The sequence below is a fragment of the Megascapheus bottae genome, chromosome 8 (genome assembly GCF_031878675.1).
Source record: "Megascapheus bottae isolate mThoBot1 chromosome 8, mThoBot2.hap1, whole genome shotgun sequence".
NCBI lineage: Eukaryota > Metazoa > Chordata > Mammalia > Rodentia > Geomyidae > Megascapheus > Megascapheus bottae.
The window spans coordinates 14516162-14542115 of NC_143516.1; the positions used below are offsets into that span (position 1 = coordinate 14516162).

General features: G+C 39.8%; 1 protein-coding gene across 1 annotated transcript in view; it reads right to left on the reverse strand.

Annotated features, from left to right (window-relative positions):
• Positions 1-25954, reverse strand: part of Utrn (utrophin) — a 402939-nt gene that overhangs the window by 203482 nt on the left and 173503 nt on the right. The window contains exons 46-50 of the mRNA XM_090338004.1: positions 24350-24564; positions 20558-20675; positions 17794-17999; positions 15571-15725; positions 5899-6088 (exon numbers count right to left, since the gene is read on the reverse strand). Coding sequence (XP_090194130.1) covers positions 5899-6088; positions 15571-15725; positions 17794-17999; positions 20558-20675; positions 24350-24564 — 884 coding nt within the window. The remainder of the gene's footprint in view (positions 1-5898; positions 6089-15570; positions 15726-17793; positions 18000-20557; positions 20676-24349; positions 24565-25954) is intronic.

Here is a 25954-nt window from a genome sequence, read left to right on the forward strand (position 1 = left end):
AGGTTGATTCAATGATAGGATCAAAGGGCAATGCCAGGACTAGAACCCAGATGTTTTTCATTATCAAGGTCCTATTCAAATTAATAACCTAGCTAGTGATGCCGTTATACCCCTCTCCAATGGCATGCTTCTCTAAACGAAAGGCAGGATTTGCAGGATTTCTTTCTCTCCCTTTATTTCACCTGTCACCCAGTCCGTCCAGTATCTATGAAGTCCCCAGTGTGAGTGCTACAGGGTTAGGTTCATTAAGACTTTGTTTTGCAGGCTTCTGTTTCTGTGTACAGGTCCTGTAGTTCTCTACTAAGAATCTATACTGCCTCCTTCTGGTAAGAGCATTAAATGTAGCTACTGAAGAGCAATGCAGAGCACAGAGCCCATCTGTACACTCCAAAACATTAAGTTCTTAAACCAGCAGAACCACGTTAGTGATTATTGAGGATGGAAGGGCTAGGGGCAAGGAATGAGGATAGATGGATAAAGAAAAGTGTGTGTGTGAGAGAGAGAGAGAGAGAGAGAGAGAGAGAGAGAGAGAGAGAGAGAGAGAGAGAGAGAGAGAGAGAGAGAGAATGAATACACGTGTACCTTACAGGACTTGAATTCAGAACTCTTGGCACTGTCCCTGTGCTTTTTCAGTCACGGATGGCACTCTGCCACTTGAGCCACAGTTCCACTTCTGGCTTCTTGGTTGTTAGTGGAGATAAGAGTGGAGATAAGAGTATCACAGACTTCCCTGCCCAGGATGGCTTTGAATTGTAATCCTTAAATCTCAGCCTCTTGAGGAGGTAGGATTACAGGCATGAACCAGCCAACAAGACAACTGATTCTTTACGGTATGAAAATGTTCCAAGTTGAAGGTAGTGATGCCAACCACAGTTGCACAATTCTACGACAATGCTAAAACAACTGATTTATAAAATACCAACTATAATTTATAGCCAGTGAATCATCATAAAAACATAAAGTTACATGTTGAATGTTCCCTATTCTGAAATGCTCAGGATCAGACTTCCATTTTTTTTTCCAATACAATATTGTATATATATTATAAGACATCCTGAAGCATGGGACTCAATTCTAATCATAAAATTCATTTTTGCCTCCTACACATCTATATACAGAGCCTAGGGGTAATTTTTATAATATCTTTTAAAATAATTTTGGCTACAGAGCAAAGTGTCCTGCTGTGAAATTTTCTGCTTTTGGCATCCTGTCAACAAACAAACATTTTTTTTGGACTTCGAGGCATTTGTTTTCCAATCACTGGATTAGGGATATACAAGCAATATCATTCCCATTCCAGAACCTATAGGCAATATCTCCGGGAAACAGATATCCACCCTCCTCCCCCACAGCCCAAACATCGCCCTGGGTGCACAGCTGGAAGATCTGAAACAATCTACAAGATCTGCAGCTGGAGAACATCCAGATGAAAACTGGGCTAAAAGCAAACCTAGGAGCGGAGGTTGTAACTAATCCTAGCACACGAAGTGTGACAGAGCCAAGTCAGGAACCACTTGGCCTATCAACCATAAAGACCCTGGGGACATACAATGTTACCCAGGAAATAATCAGAGCAACTCAATCAACTGGTACAATGCAAAACCTACGTTTAAAAATGTAATTACAATTATATTAATGTCCTAAAACATGACCATGAAAGTTAAGATGAATTCATATGAATTCATAATAAACCAGTGAGCAATACAATAATAGGCCTTCACTCAAAGATAATACATAAATGAGTGAGGCACTGGGCATTCATGCTGGTAATACTAGCTAATCAGGAGGCTGAGATCAGATGGTCACAGTTCAAAACCAGCTTCTGGCAGGAAGTACATGAGACACCTACAATTAACTACCAAAAAGCCAGAAGTGGAGGTATGTGAAAAAAGCTAAGAGACTATGTGCCCAGATCCTGAGCTCCAGGCCCAGTGTTCACACACGTGTGCATGCCTTTGCATACGCACGCACACAGGCACGCGCATACACACATGTGAATTTGTTATTTTCTCAACTTAAATCTTAATATAGATAATAACCCAACAACAAGGACCTTCTAGGCACCTCCTCCTGGTTATGACTCAAATGTCTCATTTCAACACAGCCAAATAAAACTGTCCATCCCACCCTATTCTCCAGTGGGCTGTAGCATTCCCCTGACATTTTCTTCTTGCATATTTCTAGATTCTGATTCTAAAGTCATCGATAATCTTCCCTTTTCCTCACCCTCTCTCCTTGTCCTACATGGGTCCATCCTGACAAGGCATTACTAGAGCCATGCGCCCTGTCCACCGGTACCTCGCTCTTGGTCGTCATGTCTGACCTCAAGAGAATCTAATCACCTCACCACTTCCATTCTTACCAGCTACAAATAATTCTTCATCAGCTAGATTCCCATACAGCAGAGAATGCAGCACCTGTCTCTCTTGCTCAATATTCTTTATGACTTCTTTCCTCTGCAAGCAGGTTAATAAATATATAAAATACTTAGGTGGGCTCATGAGACCTTCTATGCTCTAGCCCGTGGAGCACTCAAGGAGCTCTTCTCTCTTGCAAGTCTCCAAAGGATCAATTTTTCTCTATTTGCCAAAAAGTCTCTGCGGAGGAATAAGACCTACCCTTCTTGTGTCAGGATAATGAAACATAAATCCACAAATCCATATGATCATCCATGCTTAACAGAAAGAGCATGTGGCCTAGCATAGTTCCAGAAACAAATCTTCATCTTCCATTGTGTTTTCAAACTCTCCTTGGTCAAAATCTGCCCATGATCCACTTTAAACTGAATAGAAATACTCCCGTGGCCTTACACAAGACATAAAGCAAATATAAATAGTGAATGTATCATCTAAGTAGTTGTTTTATATACACCCCTGTGAATGAGCACAAATATATGCAATCCTTGTTCCATCTTGCCAGTACACATCCAACACACACCAATATACTACCAGCATGCCACGAGAACAACACTGACCAATTCATTTCATAATTTCAAGTGTTTCCACACATTCACGTTTTCACCATATACCTTTCCATTTCCAAACAAGTTTCCATTGAAATCATTCATACAAATGAACACCAGTGGGTCTGGGAGTTTGGCCTAGTGGCAGGGTGCTTGCCTAGCATGCACAAAGTCCCAGGTTCGATTCCTAAGAGCTGACTGATAGAGAATTTTATAAAGTGAATGCTTCAGAATTCCAAGCATTTAATAAAGGAACAAGGAAATAAGAAATTGTACAAATTACCAACACATGCAACATAAACATATTTACAAGTTAGCCTAAGATAAACAAGAAAATTTCAGTCAGCTCTTAGAGAATGCTATCTTTAATATACTATATAATACCAGTCAGCCAATCTTAGCAACAAAAAATTATTCGTGAGAAATATTACTGAACACATATTTTAATATTGGAGTTGGCAACCATTCTCCTGTTGCAATTTGCCCTAGAGCAAGTAGTTTGAGGCCTATTTATTTATTATTATTTTCCTTTTTTTTTTTTTTGCCAGTCCTGGGCTTGAGTTCAGGGCCTGAGCATTATCCTTGGACTTTCTCAAGGGTAGAGCTCTACCACTTGAGTCTCAGCCACCCTTCTGGCTCTTTTTCTATGTATGTAGTACCGAGGAATTGAACCTGGGTCTTCGTGCATGCTAGGCAAGCACTCTATCACTAGGCCAAACTCCCGGCCAAGGCCTATTTATTTTTATTTAAAAGATTCTCAATGAGCCAAGTGCCAATGGCTCATACTTAACGATCCTACCTACCTAGGAGGCTGAGATCTGAGAATCTCAGTTCAAAATCAGCCTGAGCAGGAAAGAACATAAGAACCTTATCTTCAATAAACTACTTTAAAAAGCTGGAAATGGAACAGTGACTCGAGTTGTAGAATGCTATACCTGAGCAGAAAACAAACAAACAACCACAACAACAAAAAAAAAACCCTCAGGGACAGTGTCGAAGCCCTGAGTTCAAGCCCCAGGACCAACATTAAAAAGAAAAAGGAAAAAGAAGAAAGAAAGTCTCAACATTTCTATTTAAATTTATCTTTCCCACCAAATGAAAACTCATTAACTATGGTGGGGCATGTGGGCTATGGTAAAAATATATCTAAGATAACACATGTCAGCAAATACCAGTAAACTCTGAGTTTTAATGGTACCAGTCAAAGGTCCATTCATGCTACCTACTAAACTGCTAGCCTAAATAGCTGTTAAAATTAACAGTGTTATATAAATTATATACCTATGAACATTTGTCAGTAAAAGGTAGATTTAATTCATTAAAAAAATAACATTCTATCATCTACTCACATTGACAAACACTTGTAATCCCCTAAAATTCAGACTACAATGAAATGTTACTCATTAATATTAAGAGTAACCTATGAAGTCCCAGAAAAATGAGACAAAAGCAAAATTTAATATGCTCTTTACCCGGCTATAGCTCCCTACCATGTAATATATAAGAAATAAGACATAATGTAACTAAATATATCTTTCACTCATCTTAAGAACAAAATAGTAAAACCTAGAAAGAGCCTTCAGGCACAGAAACAAGCTACACAGATGCATGATGCAGAATGGTTTCTTTTATTATTTTTTAATAAAAATTATTTCAAATTTAAGATGTTATAGGAATACAAATAGTTCAAAAAGAACTACAAGACACCCTTTACCAAAATCCTCATATATATTGACATGTAACAGAAGGAATTTGGGGATTGTTTGAAGGGAGAAAAATAGACTCAGGAAGGGCAGCGGTAGCACATGCCTATGATCCTAGCTACTAAGGAGGCTAAGATCTGGGGATTACAATCTTAAACCAGTCTGTGCAGAAAAGCACATGAGATTCTTATTTACCTAAAATTAGCCACCAAAAAGTAGGAAGTGAGGCAATGGTTCACGTGGTAGAGGGAGTATTAGCCCTCAATGAAAAATCTAAGCAAGAGCACAGAGACTAGAATTCGAGGTTTCAAATTACACACACACACACACACACACACACACACACACACACACACACACACAGAATGAAAGGCCGTCAACAGTGAGTTTTAGCTAGATTTGCTCTGAGCTCTGACCACAATAACATGAATAATACACGCCTACCTTGCAGATCCATGAAATCATCTGGGGTAGGTGAACACAAGTATCAAATGGCAGCCAAGCTAATCATTGTCCAATGGTTTGAAGATGGAAAGCCACCATAAACAAGGAGACCTGCCCACTCAAACTGGCTGTGAACTAGACTTGAAGCGAGAAGACCTACATAACTGGCAAGAACACATCTGTCCACACAGATGAAAATGGAGAGTTCAAAGACATGAAGGCACAGTGAAAGGGGGTGGTGGAAAAAGGACTCAGACATGCTAAACAAGACTTCTCATAAAATTACTTAAAAGAAAGATTTGATAATAGCACATGTCCTGCCAACAAAAATGTTGGACTTCAGACTGCATATAGCACCATACTTATCCAGCTAAACACATAAATATGCGTAAGTCTAACAGCCTTGGTCATAAACTACGCCATAGCTTTTGAAGCTCTGATATTAAGTATCTATAATAAATGGAGAATGAAACTGCCTCATATTGTGGGGAAAATGCCCTTATAATTTAGTATTCAATAAAGCTAACTGTAGTAGGGCTTAAAATGACAGAAAACATAATTGCATGGAGCTCCTAACTCTAAATAAATAATTATTTCTTCCAGAAAGCAAGGTAGGATTTTTTTTTCCAAATATAATATTAAGCAAAAAGATTTTATAGGTCTCATTGCCAGAAAGCAGGGAGAGCCTGGATTTCAGAAGTGAATGAGATGACAGCTTCTCCTTTCAGCAAGAATCAATACATCATGCACAGCACTCACCCTCCACCCGGAGGCCCCCGGCCCCCTCACCTGAAGCTGTTGCTTGAACTGGCTGGCAAGGCTGCTGTCCTGAAGAGCATTCTCCCGCTGAGCGGCATCTGCAAGCACATTTGCTGTGGTTTCGGCTTCTTGAAGCCACTTCAGCAAGTTCTCTAAGTCTTGCCGTGAGGCTTGGACTGCCTTCAGCTCAGCTTCCAGGGTGCTCTGTCTGTCCGCAATGCTAGACGAAATGGCATAACATGCTCAATTACTGACAGAATGACAGCAGACAGAAACCAAACACGCATCCCCAAAGGAATTTTCATTATTTCACTGCATATAACTGATCATTTATGTGTGTGTCCAGAATGATCCTTGACAAAGAAGAAGTGTCAATAAAATCCCTTCCATATTCTGAAATAATTATGATTACATTTCACTTCCCATCTTGATACACCTAGTGGCTTTTCCGTACATGTATATTAATACCTTAACATAATGGTTGACACTCAAAAGGCAATACGGTGAAGAATCCAAGCTATTGAAGAGGTTGAGATCTGAGGAGCACAGTTCAAAGCCAGCCCAGGCAGGAATGTCTGTGAGATACTTATCACCAATTAACTCCCAAAGATCCAAAAGTGGAGTTATGGCTTAAGTGGCAGAGTACTTGAGCATCACAGCCAGCACCCAAGCTCTGAGTTTAAACCCCAGGACTGGCAATGCAGACAGATAGACAGACAGACAGTCAGACACACACACAGACACACACACACACACACACACACACACACACACACACACACACATGCGCACAAAGTAAATAAAAAAGGCAGTATGAACAAATATATATTAATATAGTCAGTGACTAAACAGATTCTAAGAAGTAAAAAAGAAGAAAAATCTAAGCAATCTTTAAAATAAAATAAAAAGAAGCAGGTGTGCACCAGTGGCTCGTGCCTGCAATCCTGTATGCTTGGGAAGTTGAGAATGGGAAAATTAGGGTTTAAGGACAGCCCAAGCAGGAAAGTTGGTGAAACCCCTTCTTAAACCATAGCTAGACATAGTAGCACCTGCCTATCATCCCAGCCTTGCGTTGAGAGGCTACAGGCCAGGGGAGAAAGTCAAAGAATAACTTTTGGTTGTTTTAGTAAGACAGGTCTACCTAGTGGATGCTATATCCAAATAACGGTAGGGTGTTTTTGTTTTTGTTTTTTGATCAAAGCAGATGGGGCTCCACCACTAATTGCTGTGGGAACTTGAAAAATCTACCCTGTCCACTCAAGCCTCATTGGCACCATCACCCGGCTTCCACACGCTCTTCGCCATCATCATCATCATCTTTCTAAAAAGCATCTCCTCCTCCCAAGGCTCATGGATTATCTATGAAAAGGAACCATTTCTAATCCTCTGAGATTTCTCTTCCTGTCATATCCAAAGCTTTTATATGTGAGTTCTTGTAAGCTGAAATATCTTTCCTCTGCCTGCTTCTAGCCTCCACTAATCTCCCTTCGGCTAACTCTGACTGTCACTCTAGAAACCCTGACAAACACTTCCGGACAGATGGTTCTTGGCCCAAAGGGTCCCATGGTTCCCCTACAGTGGCCATTGGTATTCCACTGCTGCTGAAACAAATCACCACCAGCTCAGCGGTATAACCCATGCCTTCTACAGATACAGGCCTCCAGTAGGCTGAATTCCCACTTCATTTCTGTGGGGAAGGGGTTGATCCGTTTCCACATCCTTTACAGCTTCTAATGGCCTCCGTATTTCTGGGGGCTCATGGTCTCTTGCACTACCTTCAGAGCCTGGAAGAATGCAGGTAGTCTTCCCATCACGTATCTCCCACTCATTCCTGTACCAGAACCTCCACTCTTTTAGACTCACAAAATGACACCACTCACCTAAGATGACCCATGGTAATGAACGTCACTGTGACAGCAGGTGAGTGCTTTCTGAATTATCATGTATTCCCCCATATGTACTAAAGCCAATCAGCAAGAACTTAGTGAATAAATAAATACAATAGAATCATATTTCCCTTGCAGCAATATCCCTTGAACAAATTGAGGTAAATACAAATCTATCAAGATAAAGTCAATAAATAATAGGTTTCTTAACCATGTATATAAATTTGGTTAAATGTTGGTAAATTAATCTTGCTTATAAAGCATGGAAATGGACAATCAAATAATAAATGTACTGAAGGATGGTTTTAATGTATATATTATCTAGCATGACATGTTTTACTCCAAACCTCATCAACTACTAAAAGTAGTAAATTGAAAAAAAATAAACTCTACTTCTAGCAATCCAAATAACCTTCATATTATTATAATGAATGCACAGGTTGAAATTTACATTCAGGAGATGTATGTATAGCTCATAGGTGGAGAACTAGCATATATGAGTGCTTGTGTTCAGTTCCCAGTAGCACAAATATAGTGCATATGTGTGAATTTGTATTCTGATTTTTGAAATTAATTTCTAATATAATATAGTTTAATTGTGTTCCCATTATGCCCTAGTATACTTTGGTTTTCTGAAAAATAATCATATCCAAATATATTGCCCATTATACTAGATATTGAATCTTTTATTCACTTTCAAACAAACCCAAATGATTTATCCTAATATTAAAAAACAAAAAGCAGTCATTAAAATTAGACTCTCAGAGCCAGGCACTGGTGGCTCACACCTGTAATCCCCTCTACTCAGGAAGCTAAGATCTGAGGATCATGGTTCAAAGCCAGCCCCAGCAAGAAAGTCCGTAAGACTCTTACCTCCAATTAAACACCAGAAAATCAGAAGTAGCACTATAACTCAAAGTGTTATAGTGATAGCCTTGAGCAAAAAAGCTAAGGACAGCATTTAGGCCATGAGTTCAAGCCCGAAGAGGAGGAGGAGGAGGAGGAGGAGGAGGAAGAAGAGAAGATCATTATACTCTCAGGAGTATGTATTGCATATGTTATCACTGGTATATGTATTGCATATGTCCACTGGTCTCAGAAGAAATGACCTAATGCTATCACTTCTGTCGTTTGCTAGCTAGACAACCTAGAAAAAGTCTTTTCAAATCTCTAATTTATTTGTTTTTCACTGTTAAAGTGAGGAGCTTGGACAAATCAAAACACCCAGGGGTCCTTTAAAAGATACATAATCCATCTGAGACATTCTAAAACCTGCTAGGGAAGTGCCTCCTTGTCTACCCCCATTCCTAACTTCCAAATCCGACTTCATTAAGAATCCCTGTTATGAAAGCAATGTGACTGACAAGAAGGGGTGAGTGGTGTGTGCCCCCAGTCTGATAGGCAATAACACAGAGGCGGTCTAAGGTCCCTCCTCGTGCTGAGCTCCTATAGTCTAGGAGCTCAATGTAGATTTTATATTTGGAAGTTCTGAATGCTTCATCTCACGAGAGATCAGAAAACAACTAGAGGAGATACTGAGAAATGTAACAAGAGAGGGGGAAAATGTGTTTTTAAGTTGAAGAAACTTAGAAGACAAAGGCAGAGATTTTTTTTTGTAAATCTTTTCTGAATCTATAAACCACAAAGGATAAGGACAGGGTGGAAGGCTACAGATAGAGCATTTGAAGTTTATGAGGCTCACTTTAGCCAAAATAACTTTTACTTCAATCAGAAGACATAACAGACTATAGAATTCTTTAGTATAGAAAAAAAAAGTACAGACTAAAATATAAATAGGCTCTCATATAAGATTTAGGGGCATCCATGGGGTGAAAGATAGATGGCAATTTATATAAAAGGATCTAGAACTTTTTAAATGGAAACTCTTAACTGCTAAAGACAAAGCTGTAGAAATTGGTTATGATGAGCTATAAAATAACCAATAGCTAGTCTGCAACATAAAATATGGCTAATCCACATAAGGGGTGTTTTCAAATAGCATTTTAAAGATACTAAATAATATTTGGTATTTTAACTATATGATGTATTATTTCATTAAGCATATATGTGCTTTTAAATGATTAAAAGAATACTTGAACACATTCAAATGCTGGTTTGGGTTGGATTTTTTTTAAGGTTTTAACAGAAAGAAACTTCTTAGAAACTCAGAATAATATGTTATTCCATTTTTATGTACTTAATGGGTGACCTTTACAGTAATATAAGATTTAAATATATTTATCTCTTTCAGAATAGAAAAATGGCAGCATCCATATTTTGAGTGGCAGGTAGAAAATCTAAAATGAAAATATTCCTTAAGCTTTTCAATGGCTACCTCTATAAGGTAAATTTGTCCTTTGATAAATAAAAGAACATCTGTTGGAAATATAGGGTAAAGCATGCTATGAGAAAAATGGAATCCAAGTGAGTCAGTGCAGACATGTTCAAGGATCCCTCATAGATGTCGTTTACCAAGATTTGTCCATAAAGGCTCTGTCGTCACCAAGACATTTAAAAATTCACTCACTGGACCGGTGCAAGGGCTCCTGCCGGGAAAAGGCTCACAAGACCTCTATCTCAAACAAGAAGACCTGGGTGGAGTGGCCATGCCTCTCATCCCAGATTCATGAAAAGTGTAAGTAGGGGGATTGTGGTTCAAGGTCCACACTGATGGCAAATGCACACAGTAGGATTTTCACGCAAGGGTTGTTGGATAGCAAACCCAGTGTGCCTTCTGTTCTTCAAGTACCACCCTAGAAATGTCTCACAACAGGGCTTGCAAAATATGTACCTATTGGGATAAGGACTGGAAGTAATTAGTAATTAGTGATTTAGATGAAACTATGACACACACTCCTGACGTTTCTATACATTGAACATTTCTAGTCCAAAAGTCTGAAATGCTCCAAAACCTAGAGCTTTTTGAGTATGGATAAAATATCATGAAAGGAAAAATTCACAATATTAAACTTCATTTCAGGGGCAAATTACCTTCATGCTATATGTATAAGATATAAATGTTTTGGAATGGTTGTTTTACAATGCTCAGGGTCTCACACTTGCTAAGGAGTGTTCTGCCACTGAGCTATACCTCAGGCTATAAAGAATATTCAAAAATAAAAGAATTTTATATGTAAATTTAGATATCATATCCTAGATATAGCATTATATATACATTAGTACTCCAAAACCCAAATAAGTTCTGGTCCCAACTATTTCAGATAAGGATTATGCAATTTGTATAAGCACATTTAAATAATTCACTTCAGACTAAATTATTAGTTAACTCTCATTAAGAGAGATGCAAAGCCAGATGCCAGTGGTTTATGCCTCAGGAGATTTGAGATATGAGGATTGTAATTAGAAGCCAACCCGAAAAGTAAAGTTTGTGAGAATCTGATCTCCAATAAAGTAGCAACAAAATAAAAAGTGAAAGTATGACTCAAGTGGTAGAGTGTTGATCCTGAGTGGAAAAGCTAAGTGAGAGTCTAAGGCCCTACGTTCGAGCCTCAGTACCAGCACCAAAAAAACAATAAAAACAAGGCTAAGCAAAATACAAGGTGCGGTGTGTTGGTACAGACCTGTTGAGGCTGAGGTGTGAGGATCACAAGTTCTATACCAGCCTGGGCTATTATTACCATTACCCCAGAAAATTCAAAGGAACAAGAAGTCTTAAGTGAAAAAGGCAGTAGTCAAAGATATGAAGATTTGTTAGAAATATTAGACATAGACTGCTACATACCAAAAATTCCAGTCAGTTGTATTTCAAAATTAACAATTTTTATATATATGCAGATAGGTATGTCTACGATTACCCATTGGCAGGACCTGGGGTGACAATCAAGCACATTACTATTTGTGCAGTGAGGATAAGTCTATTCACACTCAGTGGAATAAAAACTATACTAAATAGCTGCATGTCAAGTCAAAGCTTTCTGTTATCGAGCTATTTGGGATCTCACTATTACAGATCAGGGATAGAGACTTGTAGCTGTAAATCATGACGTTGCTTAGGTCCCTTACAATCATAGAAAACCTTTCCTTTGAAAGCACGTGTTGAAATCCAAATACTGCACTCTCCACTAATGTTATCCCATGTGTAGACACCTCTGGGCCCCTCTCAAATTTGGCTGGCAATGATGGATATGGGGAATCCAGCTGGGAGTCAGAGCAGAGCCCAAGGTAAAAAGCAGAACACTCCCAATGGCCAAGAGAGGCTTTTCAACGGTCACAACACTGGAAGAGCTTTACATTACTCAGAGAAACGCTTAACCTGAACTGGCTCCTAAACTCAATACAGAATAAGACTCAGTATGAGGAATCACAGACAGATGAAAGACAGGTACACAAGCAGAATCCAGAAATAGCTGGCACTGTGATAGCAAAGAAAAATAAAACTCTTGTTAAAGAGGGCAAGAATCTAACTCTACAGGTGAAAGACCTGAATTCCAATCCCAGCTCCAGATCTATGATCCTATATAATGGCTTAATAATAGATCCTCACATAGCAAAATACTAAAACTTCATGGGAAGAGTAGAATCTCAAAGTATCCTTTAGAGAAGAGCTAATAAAAATGGTGAAAAACAGCTGGGCGCCCGTGGCTCACACCTGTAATTCTAGCTACTCAGGAGGCTGAGATCTGAGGATCACAGTTCAAAGCCAACCTGAGCATGGAAGTCCATGAGCCTCTAATCTCCAATTAACCACTAGAAAACAGGTGCTATGGTTCAAGGGATAGGGCAGTAGCCTTGATCTAAAGAGCTCAGAGACAGCGCCCAGACCCAGAGTTCAAGCTCCATGACTGACAAAAATAAAAAGGTGAAAATCATGATTTGGATAAACTAAAACATCATCTGCAGTTATTAAATGGTCTTAGCTCTATGTTTGCAATAATATTAACGACAAAATTCAATGGGCAGGGGCTGGGAGTTTGGCCTAGTGGTTAAAGTGCTTGCCTAGCATGCATGAAGACCCGGGTTCGATTCCTCAGTTCCACATATAGAAAAAAGCTGGAAGTGGTGCTGAGGCTCAAGTGGTAGAGCTCTAGCCTTGATAAAGTCCAAGGACAGTGCTCAGGCCCTGAGCTCAAACCCAGGACTGGCAAAAAAAAATTAAAAAAAAATTCAATGGGCAGCAATGGTTTATGCCTATAATTTATCTACAAAGGAGGCTGACATTTGAGGACCATAGCCTCAAGCCAATCTGGATAGGGAAGTCCCTGAGAATCTTATCTCCAATTAACCACTAAAAAGTCAGAAGTGCAGCTGTGGCTCAGGTAGAGTGCTAGCTTTGAGCCAAAAAGCTCAGGGACAGCACCCAGATCATGAGTTCAAGACTCAGACACAGGGAAAAAAAAGTCAAGTACAAAAGTAGTCTCCTATTACTGTTTAAGAAGCAAAAATATGATTTATATATACCAGGTAGAAGTCCATTCAACATAGCTAAAAGTTGTAAACATTAACTCATTAAAAAAAAAAAGGAAAAGGAAATTTGAGTAGGATGCATAGTCCCTGCTACAGGAGGGAAGTAAGACTAAAATACAGATATCAGTCCAAGACAAACCTGGGCAAAAGCACAAGACTGTCTCTGAAAAACATAGTAAAAGCAGAACTGTACAACTGTGGCATGGATCAAGTGGTACAATCCTTACCCAGCAAGTGTGAGGCCTTGAGTTCAAAATCTAGTACCTTCAGAAAAAAAAAATGAGAAGAGGAAAAAAGAAAAAATCCCCAATATATAAGAACTTGAGTTATCATTCATGAGGGAATATGTCAAATGTACTTTCTTGGGTTTTAATAGGAACATTATCTAAATAATATCTGAATATGAATATTAATATAATTACTTCTTTCCCACAAAATGTGTGGAAAGAAAATAAACTAAGAACAACTACTTGTAACTATAACAAAATTAGAACACTATGGCTGTCTTGGCTGTGATAAATGAAAGATGTCCTTGGAATATAATTCATTTTTAATTGCCTCTTCCATCTAATCTAACTACTGCTGTAGGCTGTCTTAAAATATTTACAAAGGAAAGCAAAAAAAGGAATTGAGGAGCTAAATAAAGCAGGACATTCACTCACGAGTGATCAATTTTGCTGGTAATATTTGCAACCAAAACAGTCATTCTTTCACATGGAATTTTTGTTAATGTATGAATATGTTGAAGGCCTATGTCAGTGTTTGTTACTTTTACTTAACCTTCTTCCCTGCTTTACTGATATGATCCTTAATCTAGCCAAACAATCGTTACTAATATTTTTAAAGTTGTACTAATATTACAAAGGGGAAAACTAGAAATATTCTGCTTCAACCTTTCGCAAAGCTCTTTACTTGCTATATAGTCTTATATCCTCCACAGTCTAAGGTGAAGCTCTTCATGTCATCAGGTTCAGGATTCTCTTCTTGGAGTTTTCAGAACTCCTGTAAAGACTCCAAGAAAAAGCAGTACAGTTCCAGAACACCCCAGACAAAAGTAGAAGACTCTAGCTATGACGAACAAACTAGGTTTAGAAAAAAATATATTAAGCCAGACACAAAGATACAGAGGCTGCATGGCTTCCCTCATTTGTAATAGCTAGAATATGCCTAGGATATTCTTAGCAGAGGATCACAATGTAACAAATAAACTAGGAACATGACTCAACTGGTAAAGTATTTGCTGAGCAAGTGTGAGACTTTTCATTCAATCCTCAGTACTGAAAAGAAAAAGATTCTAACTCATAATAACATCAAGTAATATAGAACATTCTTTCATGTCAAGTTGCAGTTAAATGGTAGACTATACTCACCACCAGGAGTAAATATAAAGTGCCCTGATATTGTCAGTTTTACTCACTATGAAATAATTACTACAAAATTAGTCATCATTTTATCCAAAGGTTATCCTAACTATGTGAGTTCCTTACAAGAGTACTACAAAATATATTCCAAGTATAGTAACAATATGAGATTAACCATAAGGGTAAAAAAAGGAGAAGAGAAATAACATAGTACATTCAGAATAACAATCACACAAGATAAAGCTCTTGTTTTCATATGCTAGAGTTCATTTCATTTAGTATATATGTTTATTTGAAATAGGAAAGGGAAAGCAGGAAAACAAGATGATTGGGATGGCGTGGGGATAGGGAAACGGAGACAAAAATATGAGAAGGGGTATCAATGTGCAAGAAGTAATGCATGTGCCTACTACCTGATGAATATAATTGTAATCCCTCTATACATTATCCAAATAATACTACAAGGCTCAGAATGCATACAATAACTGTGACATTACAGGGGCAAAATGTAATATTCAAGAGAAAAACTTCACTGTAGGAATTAAAGCATATATTGAAGAAATACATCTTGTAACCAGGCACTGGTAACTAACGCTTGTAATCCCACCTACTTAGGAGACTCAGATCTGAGGATCATGGTTCAAAATCAGCCCAGGCAAGAACATTATCTCCAATTAACCATAAAAAAAAGCTAGAGGTGGTGGTGCTGTGGCTCAAGTGGTAAAGCACTAGCCTCAAGCAAAAAAAAAAAAAAAAAAAGGAAAAAGGTCAAAGGCAGCTCCCCATCCCTGAGTTCAATCCCCGAGATGAACACATACATACACACATATACACACACTTACACACACACACACACACAGTCTACACTAAATACTGTATTACTAACTCGGTTTATCGCAATATAGACTTTTCTTAAGTTAAAATAAAATAAGCTTCTAGCCATCCCTTATTTGGCCTGCTTCTAAAAGAAAGCCAAAACAGTCAAACCCTGAACTTGAAGATACACATTTACTGCCAGGGCCTCAGGTTACCTTTGCTTTAGGTTGATCCACGATGTTTTCAAGTACTCAGTGGTTTCTTTCACATTCCTTGTGTCATCGTTCCCATAGTCTTCTAGCAGCTTCTGTAGCACATTGTCAAATGCCATGACGATGCCATCGCCAGGACCTAGTTCCTGAAGCAATAGCTAAAATGGAAGTTGAGACAGAATTGTTAGACCTGGGGGATTCCTTAGCAAGTAATATTACCTAACCACTGAGACACTTTGAACATTTTTCAAAGTTTTAGACCTAGATGTCCCAAAGTGGGAGGCAGAGATTAGAGGAAAATCTCCTGCATATAATCTCAACCCAGAATAATTCTAGAAGCAAAAAGGGGAAATGTCTTAAGAAATCAGGTTCACAGGAAATGACATTTGAAAAATTATCATTTCCTCAACATCCATTTGTCTTTCTCACCCCTCCTGCTACACTGCTGATACTTATAAGACCATGTGTGTCCCACAGCGATGCACAGACAGCTCTTCCACACAGGCCTGGAGAAATGGCGAGGACCAGCCCTGTGACTCCATCTCTCGCCCCATCACAGAGCATGTTCACAAAGTCTACAGCATGGATGGGGCAGCGATACACAAGGGCTCACTGCGCCAATAGGCACTAGTCTCTTAACTATACTTTTCTAATCCTTTTACATCCCAAATTCAGTAATCCCCACAAAATCTGACATTTGAATATCCCTATCAATGCTTTTGTATGTAGCAACTGGGGAGAAAAACGCACCCTAAGATCTCACAAGGGAAGAGACAGACTGTTCACTAGAACACAATATTTGGTACCTGGGGAAGAGTGGTTTCAGATTCCCCAGAGATGCTCAAGTGCAGTATTTACACATCATCTAGGCACGTCCTCTTATGACTCTGAAACATCTCTAGGATGCTACGGAAATAGATGCCATCCTATATTTTTAAATGGAATAATGCTAAAAAGTTTTCAAGTCTGTATAAGTTCAGAACACAAACATCATCATCCATATGCTTAACCATGTGATACATGGAAAATGGTTGCTTAAATCTGTGCACACTGATTCCTTACATACCAAGGACCAATGTACCGTGAACATGAGGGACAGAACAATCCTATCCTTTAAATGAAATTCCCCTAGTGATATGTCCAGAACCTGGGGAAAACAATCAACACAGAAACACAGAAAACAATTCAGACCCAGTAGATATGGCAACATGATAGCCCTGAAAAGTATACATTTGTGAAGAATAAAAGCATATATGCAGATATAGACTGTGTTTCCCATATAACCCTTATTACAATATTCTTCATAACTGTACACTTTCCTCTTAAGCTACCTGAAGGGCAAATAAAGTGTGATACCAAAATATAATGTCCCAACCACACCTTCGAGAATATTTTCTAAGACTATAAGACAAACTTTGGAATAACACTTTGGAAATACTTTAAGTGTTCAATATCATCAAGTCTACAAGTGATCACAAAAAGATACCCCTATTGATAAAACAGTGTGCTACAAAGGAGTTAAAATGAACGTCTGTAATCCTAGCTACTCTACAGGCTAAAAACTGAGAAACATGATTTGAAGCTAGCCTCGGTGAGACTTGGTGAGACTTTTAACTCAAACAAACTATCAAAAAGCAGGAAGTAGAAGTGTGGCTCAAGTGGCAGAACACCAACCTTGAGTGAAACCTACAGAATAGTGGCCAGGTCCTGAATTCAAGTACTGGCAGAAAAAGATGGATGGATAGATAGATGGATGGATGGATGGATGGATGGATGGATGGATGGATGGATGGATACATCGATATAGAGAAGTAGTTAGATAGAACTTAGTTATTACCTGACTTACAACTGCACCTCAGTTGAAAATTTCCAGGAAATTTTATAAATATAAAATAACCTCTAGGGTAGAGGTAATAACCTTTTAAGAGACTAAATAAGGTTTCTGCTAATCTCAAAAATTTTTCTCTTTCTAGATGTTGGTTCTTGGGGAAGGGAGTGTTTGCATTTGTAACAATGCATTCTTTCTCCTTGTTTCATCTCCAGAAATTTCTCAAGAAACATTCCCCATCAAGTTCTTTAGAAGGATCTCAAAACATCATGACTGAGTCCTAAAACTAACAGTTAACCAGTTAGGTGGGGGGGGGGGGCCGCGGGGGAGAAGGAAAGAAAAGAATTCTGTCCAATAAAATGCTATTGCACCAAAACACGATTGCTGGTGAGCCTTACTTGATTATCTGCAATCTGCTTGGTGAGCGGATCCCGGCGGGCCTGCTGGAGCATGTACAGTCTCGCCTCGTATCTTCTCATCAGCTCCTCCGTCTCTTCCCTGTGGTCATCCCACTGAAGGCTGTCCACAACCATGTTCTCCAGCTGCTGCTGCCGCAGCTCCACCCCATGCTGCGTGCTGTCCCACTGGTTCCGCACTTTCTCCACTGCAGGGAAAACGGCCCCAGAAGTGACTCTCACGATAGGGAGAAATACCTGATCCTAAATAAATCTATACCTGGGGGAATAGGGACTGATCAAGGCTGGCTGAGCGATTCTGATCCAGGCCCACTATGCTACAGGGAAGATAGGTTCCTTTTCGAGACAGGGTCTCACTCTGTGGCCCAGGCTGACGTTGAACTCCAGTTAAGAAAACAGAAAACAGGCAGACAGAAAGGGAGAGAAGGAGGAATTAAATGGAAAGAGAAAAACATGCAAGAAAAGAAAAGCTTTGTAAAACTAAACCTTAGAATGAGTTCTTCTGAAACAATGGGGTGAAAAGAGAAAGATATTGGACAACAGAAGCACAAAATGTAAAGTTTTGGATAATGTGAAGGTTTTATAAAGTTTGATGCCATTAACAAAGTCCCCAGCCGAGTGAGGGGAAATGGGGGCACTTCAAAGCCCGCTAGTAGACGTCATTAATTACTGCCTGTTAAGAAAAAAAAAGAGGGGGGAGGAAGGAGGATGTCTTCTTTAGGGAGGAAAAAAATCAATCTGAGACTCATCTGACAACAAACGTCCTTGGCTCCTGAATCTCCCAGGGTGCCCTTGGAGCCACCACATTTATTTCATAAGCAAAACACACCTATCATTGCAAAGAGTTGACTTTCTGCCCTTAGGACAGATTTCACTTCATTCTCCCAGTTTATGCTGTCCTGCCATTATGTGTTACACACCTAATTCCAACTAAGCTTTGTGGGAGGCCCCAGGGTCAGAAAGTGAACATCACACCAGTGCAAAGGACAGAAAATTAAAAGAAACTGAGAGATCTGTAATCTAGTGATCTAGAGCAAGTCCAGAGCAGGAACTAAAGATAGAAGACATAGCCCAGGAGGATAGAAGGGGAGGGAGATTTCACCAAGTGGGGGAGATGACATGTTATATGCTAAGTAGAATTTCACCCGGGGAGAGAAGGTCAACAGGAAAAAAAAAATAACAACATGAATAAAGGTAAGGGAACCAGGAAATGTCAGACATGTTTAAAAGAAACGAAGTACATATAGCACAAAATAGTCCCCAGTAGGGCCAAGGTCAGCAGAGGAGGACAGATTAAAGCCAGTTGTGACAGTCCCCAAATGCCATTCTTAAGGACTGAAACTATTCTCAATATCACACGATTTAGAGTGGTAATGAGCTCATATGTAAAGTCCAAACTGGGATTCACTGGTATTTTGTATGATCATTTTGTTGTTGCTTAATGTTCTTGTTTTAACAGATGTATCCCTGAATCAGTGCAAGTCACACAGGCATACAGCAGCTGCCCAATAAACAGTGTGTAAATAAATTTTGAGGTGAGCTATGGCAGGGTGACACCTGGGTTTAGTGAAGAGAATGCAGTGACAGAAGGATTCACATTCTATATGTTTCTCTAAATCCTATTGCTTTGGTTCCTTTAAAAGAAATCCTAAGCCAGGTACCATTGGTTTGTACCACTGGTTCATACTAGCTGCTTACGAGGCTAAGATCCATGGTTGGAAGCCAACCTGGGAAGGAATGTAGCTAAGAGATATCTCTCTTATAGTTCTGTTTCCATCAGAAAGAATAACATCTTGGCTTCCACAAGGAAATGGAAAGACTTAGAAAAAAAATCATATTAAATGAATTAAGCCAGACACAAAGAAACATAAAACTCCATGGTTTTCCTCATTTATAATAATTAGTAAATATCTAGGATAGTCCTAGCAGAAGATCACAACCATTCAATATGATATTAATCATAATGAAAACTAAGATATGGAAGCCAGAGGTTTTTCTTTGTTTCTGTTGCTTTTAATGTGCTGTGTGAAGTTCTTTCCTTTTTCTTTCTTTCTGCACCTCCCCTTCCCCCCCCGCCCCGCTTTGGTTTAACCCTGTTGTCACTGTATTTGATTCTGATACGTTGTGGCTTGAATTTATGTTTATCTGATTTGGGAGAGGAAAGAGGAACAAGATGGTGCGACAAAGGACAAAGTGTGAACCAATGCAACCGTGATACCCACAAGATAGTACGTTGGAAATGAGCTTACAACTTGTGGGGGGGTGAGGGGAGCCGAGAAAGGGAAAGTGGAAGAGAAAGGAGGGCGGAGGTAACAGTGTTCAGCAAGAAATGTACTCATTACCTTAGTATGTAACTGTAACCCCTCTGTACATCACATGGACAATAAAATTGTAAAAAAAAAAAAAAAAAAAAGAATACAAAATATCAAATAAGATTAATTTCTAATTCCTTTAGTCTTTTTTTTTTTTTGCCAGTCCTGGGCTTGAGCTCAGGGCCTGGGCACTGTCCTTGGACTTTCTCAAGGCTAGAGCTCTACCACTTGAGCCTCAGCACCACTTCCGGCGTTTTTGTATGTATGTGGTACCGAGGAACCGAACCCGGGTCTTCATGCATGCTAGGCAAGCACTTTAACTACTAGGCTAAACTCCTGGCCCCATTCCTTGAGTCTTTTGAAAGTGTGTCTGTGTTTAGGGTCAACAGATGATGACACCTATCTTTTAAAACAACGCAATTTTAAAAACTTACATTTTTCTGTGATGGCGGTTCTCACATCTGAACTAGAAGCTTTGTTTTTCAAATTCTGTGCCAGCGTAAAGACGTAATCAAGCTGAGGGTGGCGCTGTTCTAAGTCAGCCTTTGTGATCTGGGAAGAGACATGGTAGGTAAGGAACATCACTGGGCATCTAGTAATAAATAAATCTCACTATGTCAAGCCAGTCTGCTCATATTACCATTCCTGTTTTCCTCAAAGTGCCAGAGAAAGGGTACCTGGGTGGGATTAGAAGTGCTGAGTTCAAATCTCCATCCTTCCATTAACCACCTGGATAGCTGAACTAGATGCCCTACAGTTAAAAGACTGTTCCTTTTACCTAGTATGTCAGTACCCAAAACTACCAAAAATCATCGAGAAACATCAACAGCTGGGCATCTGTGTTCTCTATCTCATATCGTAAATGCTGTGTCACCTACCTACACAGAAGGAAACATGCCAATCTGAATAACTGTGAATAAAATTACCTTCGACAGAAAACCGATGTTTATTGCACACAGACTGCATCTCTTAGTACAGATAGAGGGGGGGAAGTTGATTTCAGAGAAAACTGAGTGCCAGATTAACAGAATTTATAGACATAAAAATCAAGAAAACAATTGACAATAAATACAAGTCCAATGATGCAATTCCCCTGAACAACTAATAGTTTATCAAAGTGAATTCCAGGAAGCTGAAGTGTGTCTGGGGAGTGGGAGTGGGGAGGGGGGTTGGCAACATGAAATGAATAGAACGGGGCAGGTGGGCAGAGGCAGCCATTATCCTCTGTTCATCATTTATAAATTAACCGTGTAACTTAGGGGTAGAGATAGGAGGAGGAGGGAAATCTGGAAGGGTGACATTGACCAAGTGCCATTGTGCTAAGACACACACCACTGGTGGCTCAGATCTGTAACCCTAGCTACTCAAGAGGCTGAGATCTGAAAATAACAGTTCAAAGTCAGCCAAGCCAGAAAAGTCTATGAGACTCTTATCTCTAATAAGACACTCAGAAAAAAAAAAAAAAAACAAACTGAAAGTAGTGCTGTGGCTCAAGTGGTAGAGCACTATCCTGGAGCACAAAGAGGCTTAGGGGCAGCATCTAGGCCCAGAGTTCAAGCCCCTGGGACTGGGGGAAAAGAGAGAGAAAGGGAGACAGAGAGAGATGCATTGTACTCTTAACTTCCAGAATTGAAACTCCTTTATACAACTACTGTAACAATAAATATTTTAAATTAAAAACAAATACAGGGCCAGGAGTTTAGCCTAGTGGTAGAGTGCTTGCCTAGCATGCATGAAGATCTGGGTTCAATTCTTCAGTACCACAAACATAATAAAAAGCCAGAAGTAGTGATATGGCTCAAGTAGTAGAGCCCTAGCCTTGAGAAAGCCAAAGGACAGTGATCAGGCCGTGAGTTCAAGACCCAGGACTGGCAAAAAAAAAAAAAAAGAAAGAAAAACAAATAGATAAACACAACTCAGGTGGCAATGTACTTGCCCACGCTTCCCTTCAGGAACTCACTGGTTTTGTACATTTCAGTCACTCCTACAGTATCGAGCATTACTTCTCAAGGTGCTCCTTGTGGCTTCTACTCCTTCTGGAGGGGCACATTCTACAAACACGTGTTCAATGAACTCCCTTCCCAATGGCACAAGGACGCCTCCAAACAATAAATCTACACCTGACTTACTCCAAATGCTATTCACAGCCCCTCTCGCCTCTTTCTTGTTTCTTCTGGTTGCAAGTGCATCATCTTAGCCTCTCAGAAACAACTCCACCACTTGATTTAAGCCTCTCTTGCCTCCAATCCATCCTCCTCTCCTTATTAAAGTCACATGCCCCTATCACCAGTTCCCAGCTACAATTCAGAAAAGGAAAAAAGAAATATGGAGAGAGATACTGACTGTGCCCACTGCACACAAACCAAAATCGGCACAACTTTGCATGGCCTGAAAGGCCCGTGTCCCCACAAAGAAACCTGAGCCTCCTTTCCTGCCTCAACTCCGACCCCAATTCTTCACTCCAATGTAGAAGCTAGCCTGCCCAGAACGAGGTATGCCATTCACTATTTCCTGCAGTTGAAATCCTCCAGCTGGGACAGATGAAAAGGAGAGAGGAAGGGCAGAAGAATGCTGTCATAATACTCAATGTACACATTTGAAAAGAGAACCAGGTAAGCTGAGGGGGAGAGTGGGGATGGGCGAAACGAGAGTGAATGATTGAAGTGACATTGATCAAGATGCTTTGACTCACAGACTATCTTGAATTTATCAAACTACTTAAAGATTTTATTTTCATTTTCAAAGAAAATAAAGGAAATCCTACAGCCTGCTTCCCTCACTGCAGAGGCCACCTTACTCTCATCCTGGCTTTCCTTTCAGGTAGCCCTACACCTGCCCTGTGGCTTTCTTACACTGCCTCGCCACAGAAACTTATCTCCATAGCTGGATCACTGTCCCTGCCTTCTTCAAGTTTAGGGTTATTATGAAATAGGGGAATCATAAGAACACCTACCTCACAAGACACTTACACAAGTAAACGTGACAAAATGTGCCAAAAGCCTAGGAGAAGTGGCATTAAGCATTCAGTAAACATTAGTCGTAAGCACTGTGATCTTACTGGACACTTCTATCTGAAACATTTTCTTCAGTAATCCCTACAACATGAATCCCAGAAGCCAGCACACACTAAATATGAAGAAACAATTCTAAAACTGTCTTTTTCTGTTTTGTTTTCCCTTTGGGAGGTGTGTGGGGGGTGTAGTACTGGGGCTTAAACTCAAGGCATAGGCACTATCACTTAGTATTTTCCTCAAGGCTTGAGTCATAGCACCACTTCTTATTTTTTGGTGGTTAACTGAATCTCACAGACTTTTTTTTTCTGCCAGTTGTGGGCCTTGAGCTCAGGGCCTGAGCCCTGTCCTTGGGTTTTCTAACTCTACCACTTGAGCCACAGCACCACTTCTGGCTTTTTACTATGTATGTGGTACTGAGGAATTGAACCCGGGTCTTTGTGCATGCTAAACAGACACTCTACCACTAGTCAAACTCCTAGCCCTCTCACAAACTTTCTTGCCTGTGCTGGCTTTGAACTATCACCTTCAGATCTCAACCCTCTCAGTACTAAGATTACAGGAGTAAGCCACGTGTGTCTGTCCACCTTTTACAAGTGTAGTAAGTAGTACATTAACCATAACAAAATGACATTCTGGATAGTCTCATTTCTAAAGTGAAATCATAACTTGAAACTATCCTATATCACTCTAGACATTGCATGTGGCATTAGCTTGCATGTATAAAAATACACTCAATTATCAGAGTTCAATTTTAGACGTATACTGAGTCTTTAGCTTTCGTTAGTGAACTTGATCCTATGAATTCAAGAAAAATTTCACTCTTTTGAGAGTCCTGGACAGCTGTTTGACAGATAATCATGTGTGTGGTATGGGGGGGGCGGGGGAGAGTAGCAGTTCTGGAGCTTGAACTCAGGGCCAAGGGTGCTGTCCCTGAGTTTTTGTGCTCAAGGCTGATACTCTACCATTTGTGCCACACCTCCACTTCTGGCTTTTTCCTAGTTAACTGGAGTCTTACAGAATTTCCCACCCAGTCTGGATTTGCATCAGGCTCCTTACATCTCAGCCTCCTGGTACCTACAATGCCCAGATGATATACATGTCTATCACTGGTGTTCTAAACCTTTCTGTCTCCGAGTTTAGTATAAGCAAAGGTGATCTGAAAGAATCTATCATGTGGCAGTGGCATGATAAGCCTTGACTCGAAGCACCTACTTTCATTCGAGAAACTGTCTTATTGATCTCTTCCACATCCCCAACAGTGACAATGTTGGACTTGAGCATCTGGTCAATCAATACCAGCCAGTCAGCTAGTTCTGTGATGGTTTTATCCAGATCGGCAGGAACGGAGATGTCAGAGGCTGGATAAGACTGCACAGGGACATCAGGAGTGGATGATACTAGCGCCACCTTTTGGACACTAGGATGAACTGAAATATAAAAAATGTAGTTAATTGGTAAGAAGCCAACAAGGTGACATACAGATATGCGTACTCAAGTAAAATCTAGCTTGATCCAAAAAATTCATAAGAATTTATTTTTCTTTTCATATTTAAAAATCCAGTAATAGCCACGTCTTTGGCAGCCATAAAGCCAATTCACACAACTTAAGCCCACCAATAATTCACAGGTAATTAAGAAAAAATAATAATATAAAATCTATACCAACTATAAGAAAATTAGGTTTATTTTTTTTGGGGGGGGGGTTTCATGGGGCTTGAACTCTGGGCCTGGGCGCTGTCCCTGAGCTCTTCAGCTCAAGGCTACCAACCTACCCCTTGAGCTACAGCCCCACTTCCCATTTTCTAGTGGTTAATTGGAGATAAGAGTCTCACATTACTTAGTGTCCAAGCTGGCTTGGAACCTCGAACTCAGCTTTCTGAGTAGCTATTATTACAGGTGTGAGTCACCTTGTCCGGATAAGAGGATTATTTTATTTGATCAAGTGTCCTGCTTAATTTAAAACAAACTTTTATTACAAAATGCTAAAGTGAATACCTTTTTAATACTCTAATTATCTATTCACTATTTGTTACTTAACTTTGTCCTCCAGCTGGATATAAAGATTACTCCTGGGCCGGGAGTTTGGCCTAGTGGTTAAAGTGTTTGCCTAGCATGCATGAAGACCCGGGTTCGATTCCTCGGTACCACATACATAGAAAAAAGCCAGAAGTGGTGCTGAGGCTCAAGTGGTAGAGCTTTAGCCTTGAGAAAGTCCAAGGACAGTGGTCAAGCCCTGAGCTCAAGCCCAGGACTGGCAAAAAAAAAAGATTACTCCTAAAATTTATTCTTTCTTTTTCACTTTTTTTTTGTGCCAGTTCTGGGGCTTGACTGCAGGGGCCAGGCACTGTCCCTAAGTTTTTCTACTCAAGGCTACCATTCAACAATTTGAGCCACAATCCCACTTATGATTTTTTTTTTAAGTTGGAGATAGGAATTTCACAAACTTTCCTGTCAAGGCTGGCTTTGAGTTACGAACCTCAGATCTCAACCTCCTGAGAAGCTAGGATTATAGATGCTAGCCTGAAATATATTCTTTACAAAGGAATTTGTGCCAGGTACTGGGACTAGTACAATACCAGCACATGCATATACACATACATACACACACACACACACACACACACACACACACCTTTTTATATAAATCTTTTCCATAGTGCTGAAAACTACAGATATATCAAGATATGGCATGATTGGTGGTTGCCCAGGCCTGGGAGGAGGAAAGGAGGAGGAGATAAATTAGAACAGCTACTTCAGAATAACAGGTATTTCTGAGCTAGATAGAATCAGTAGTACTAAATGAGTGAATTATGTTAC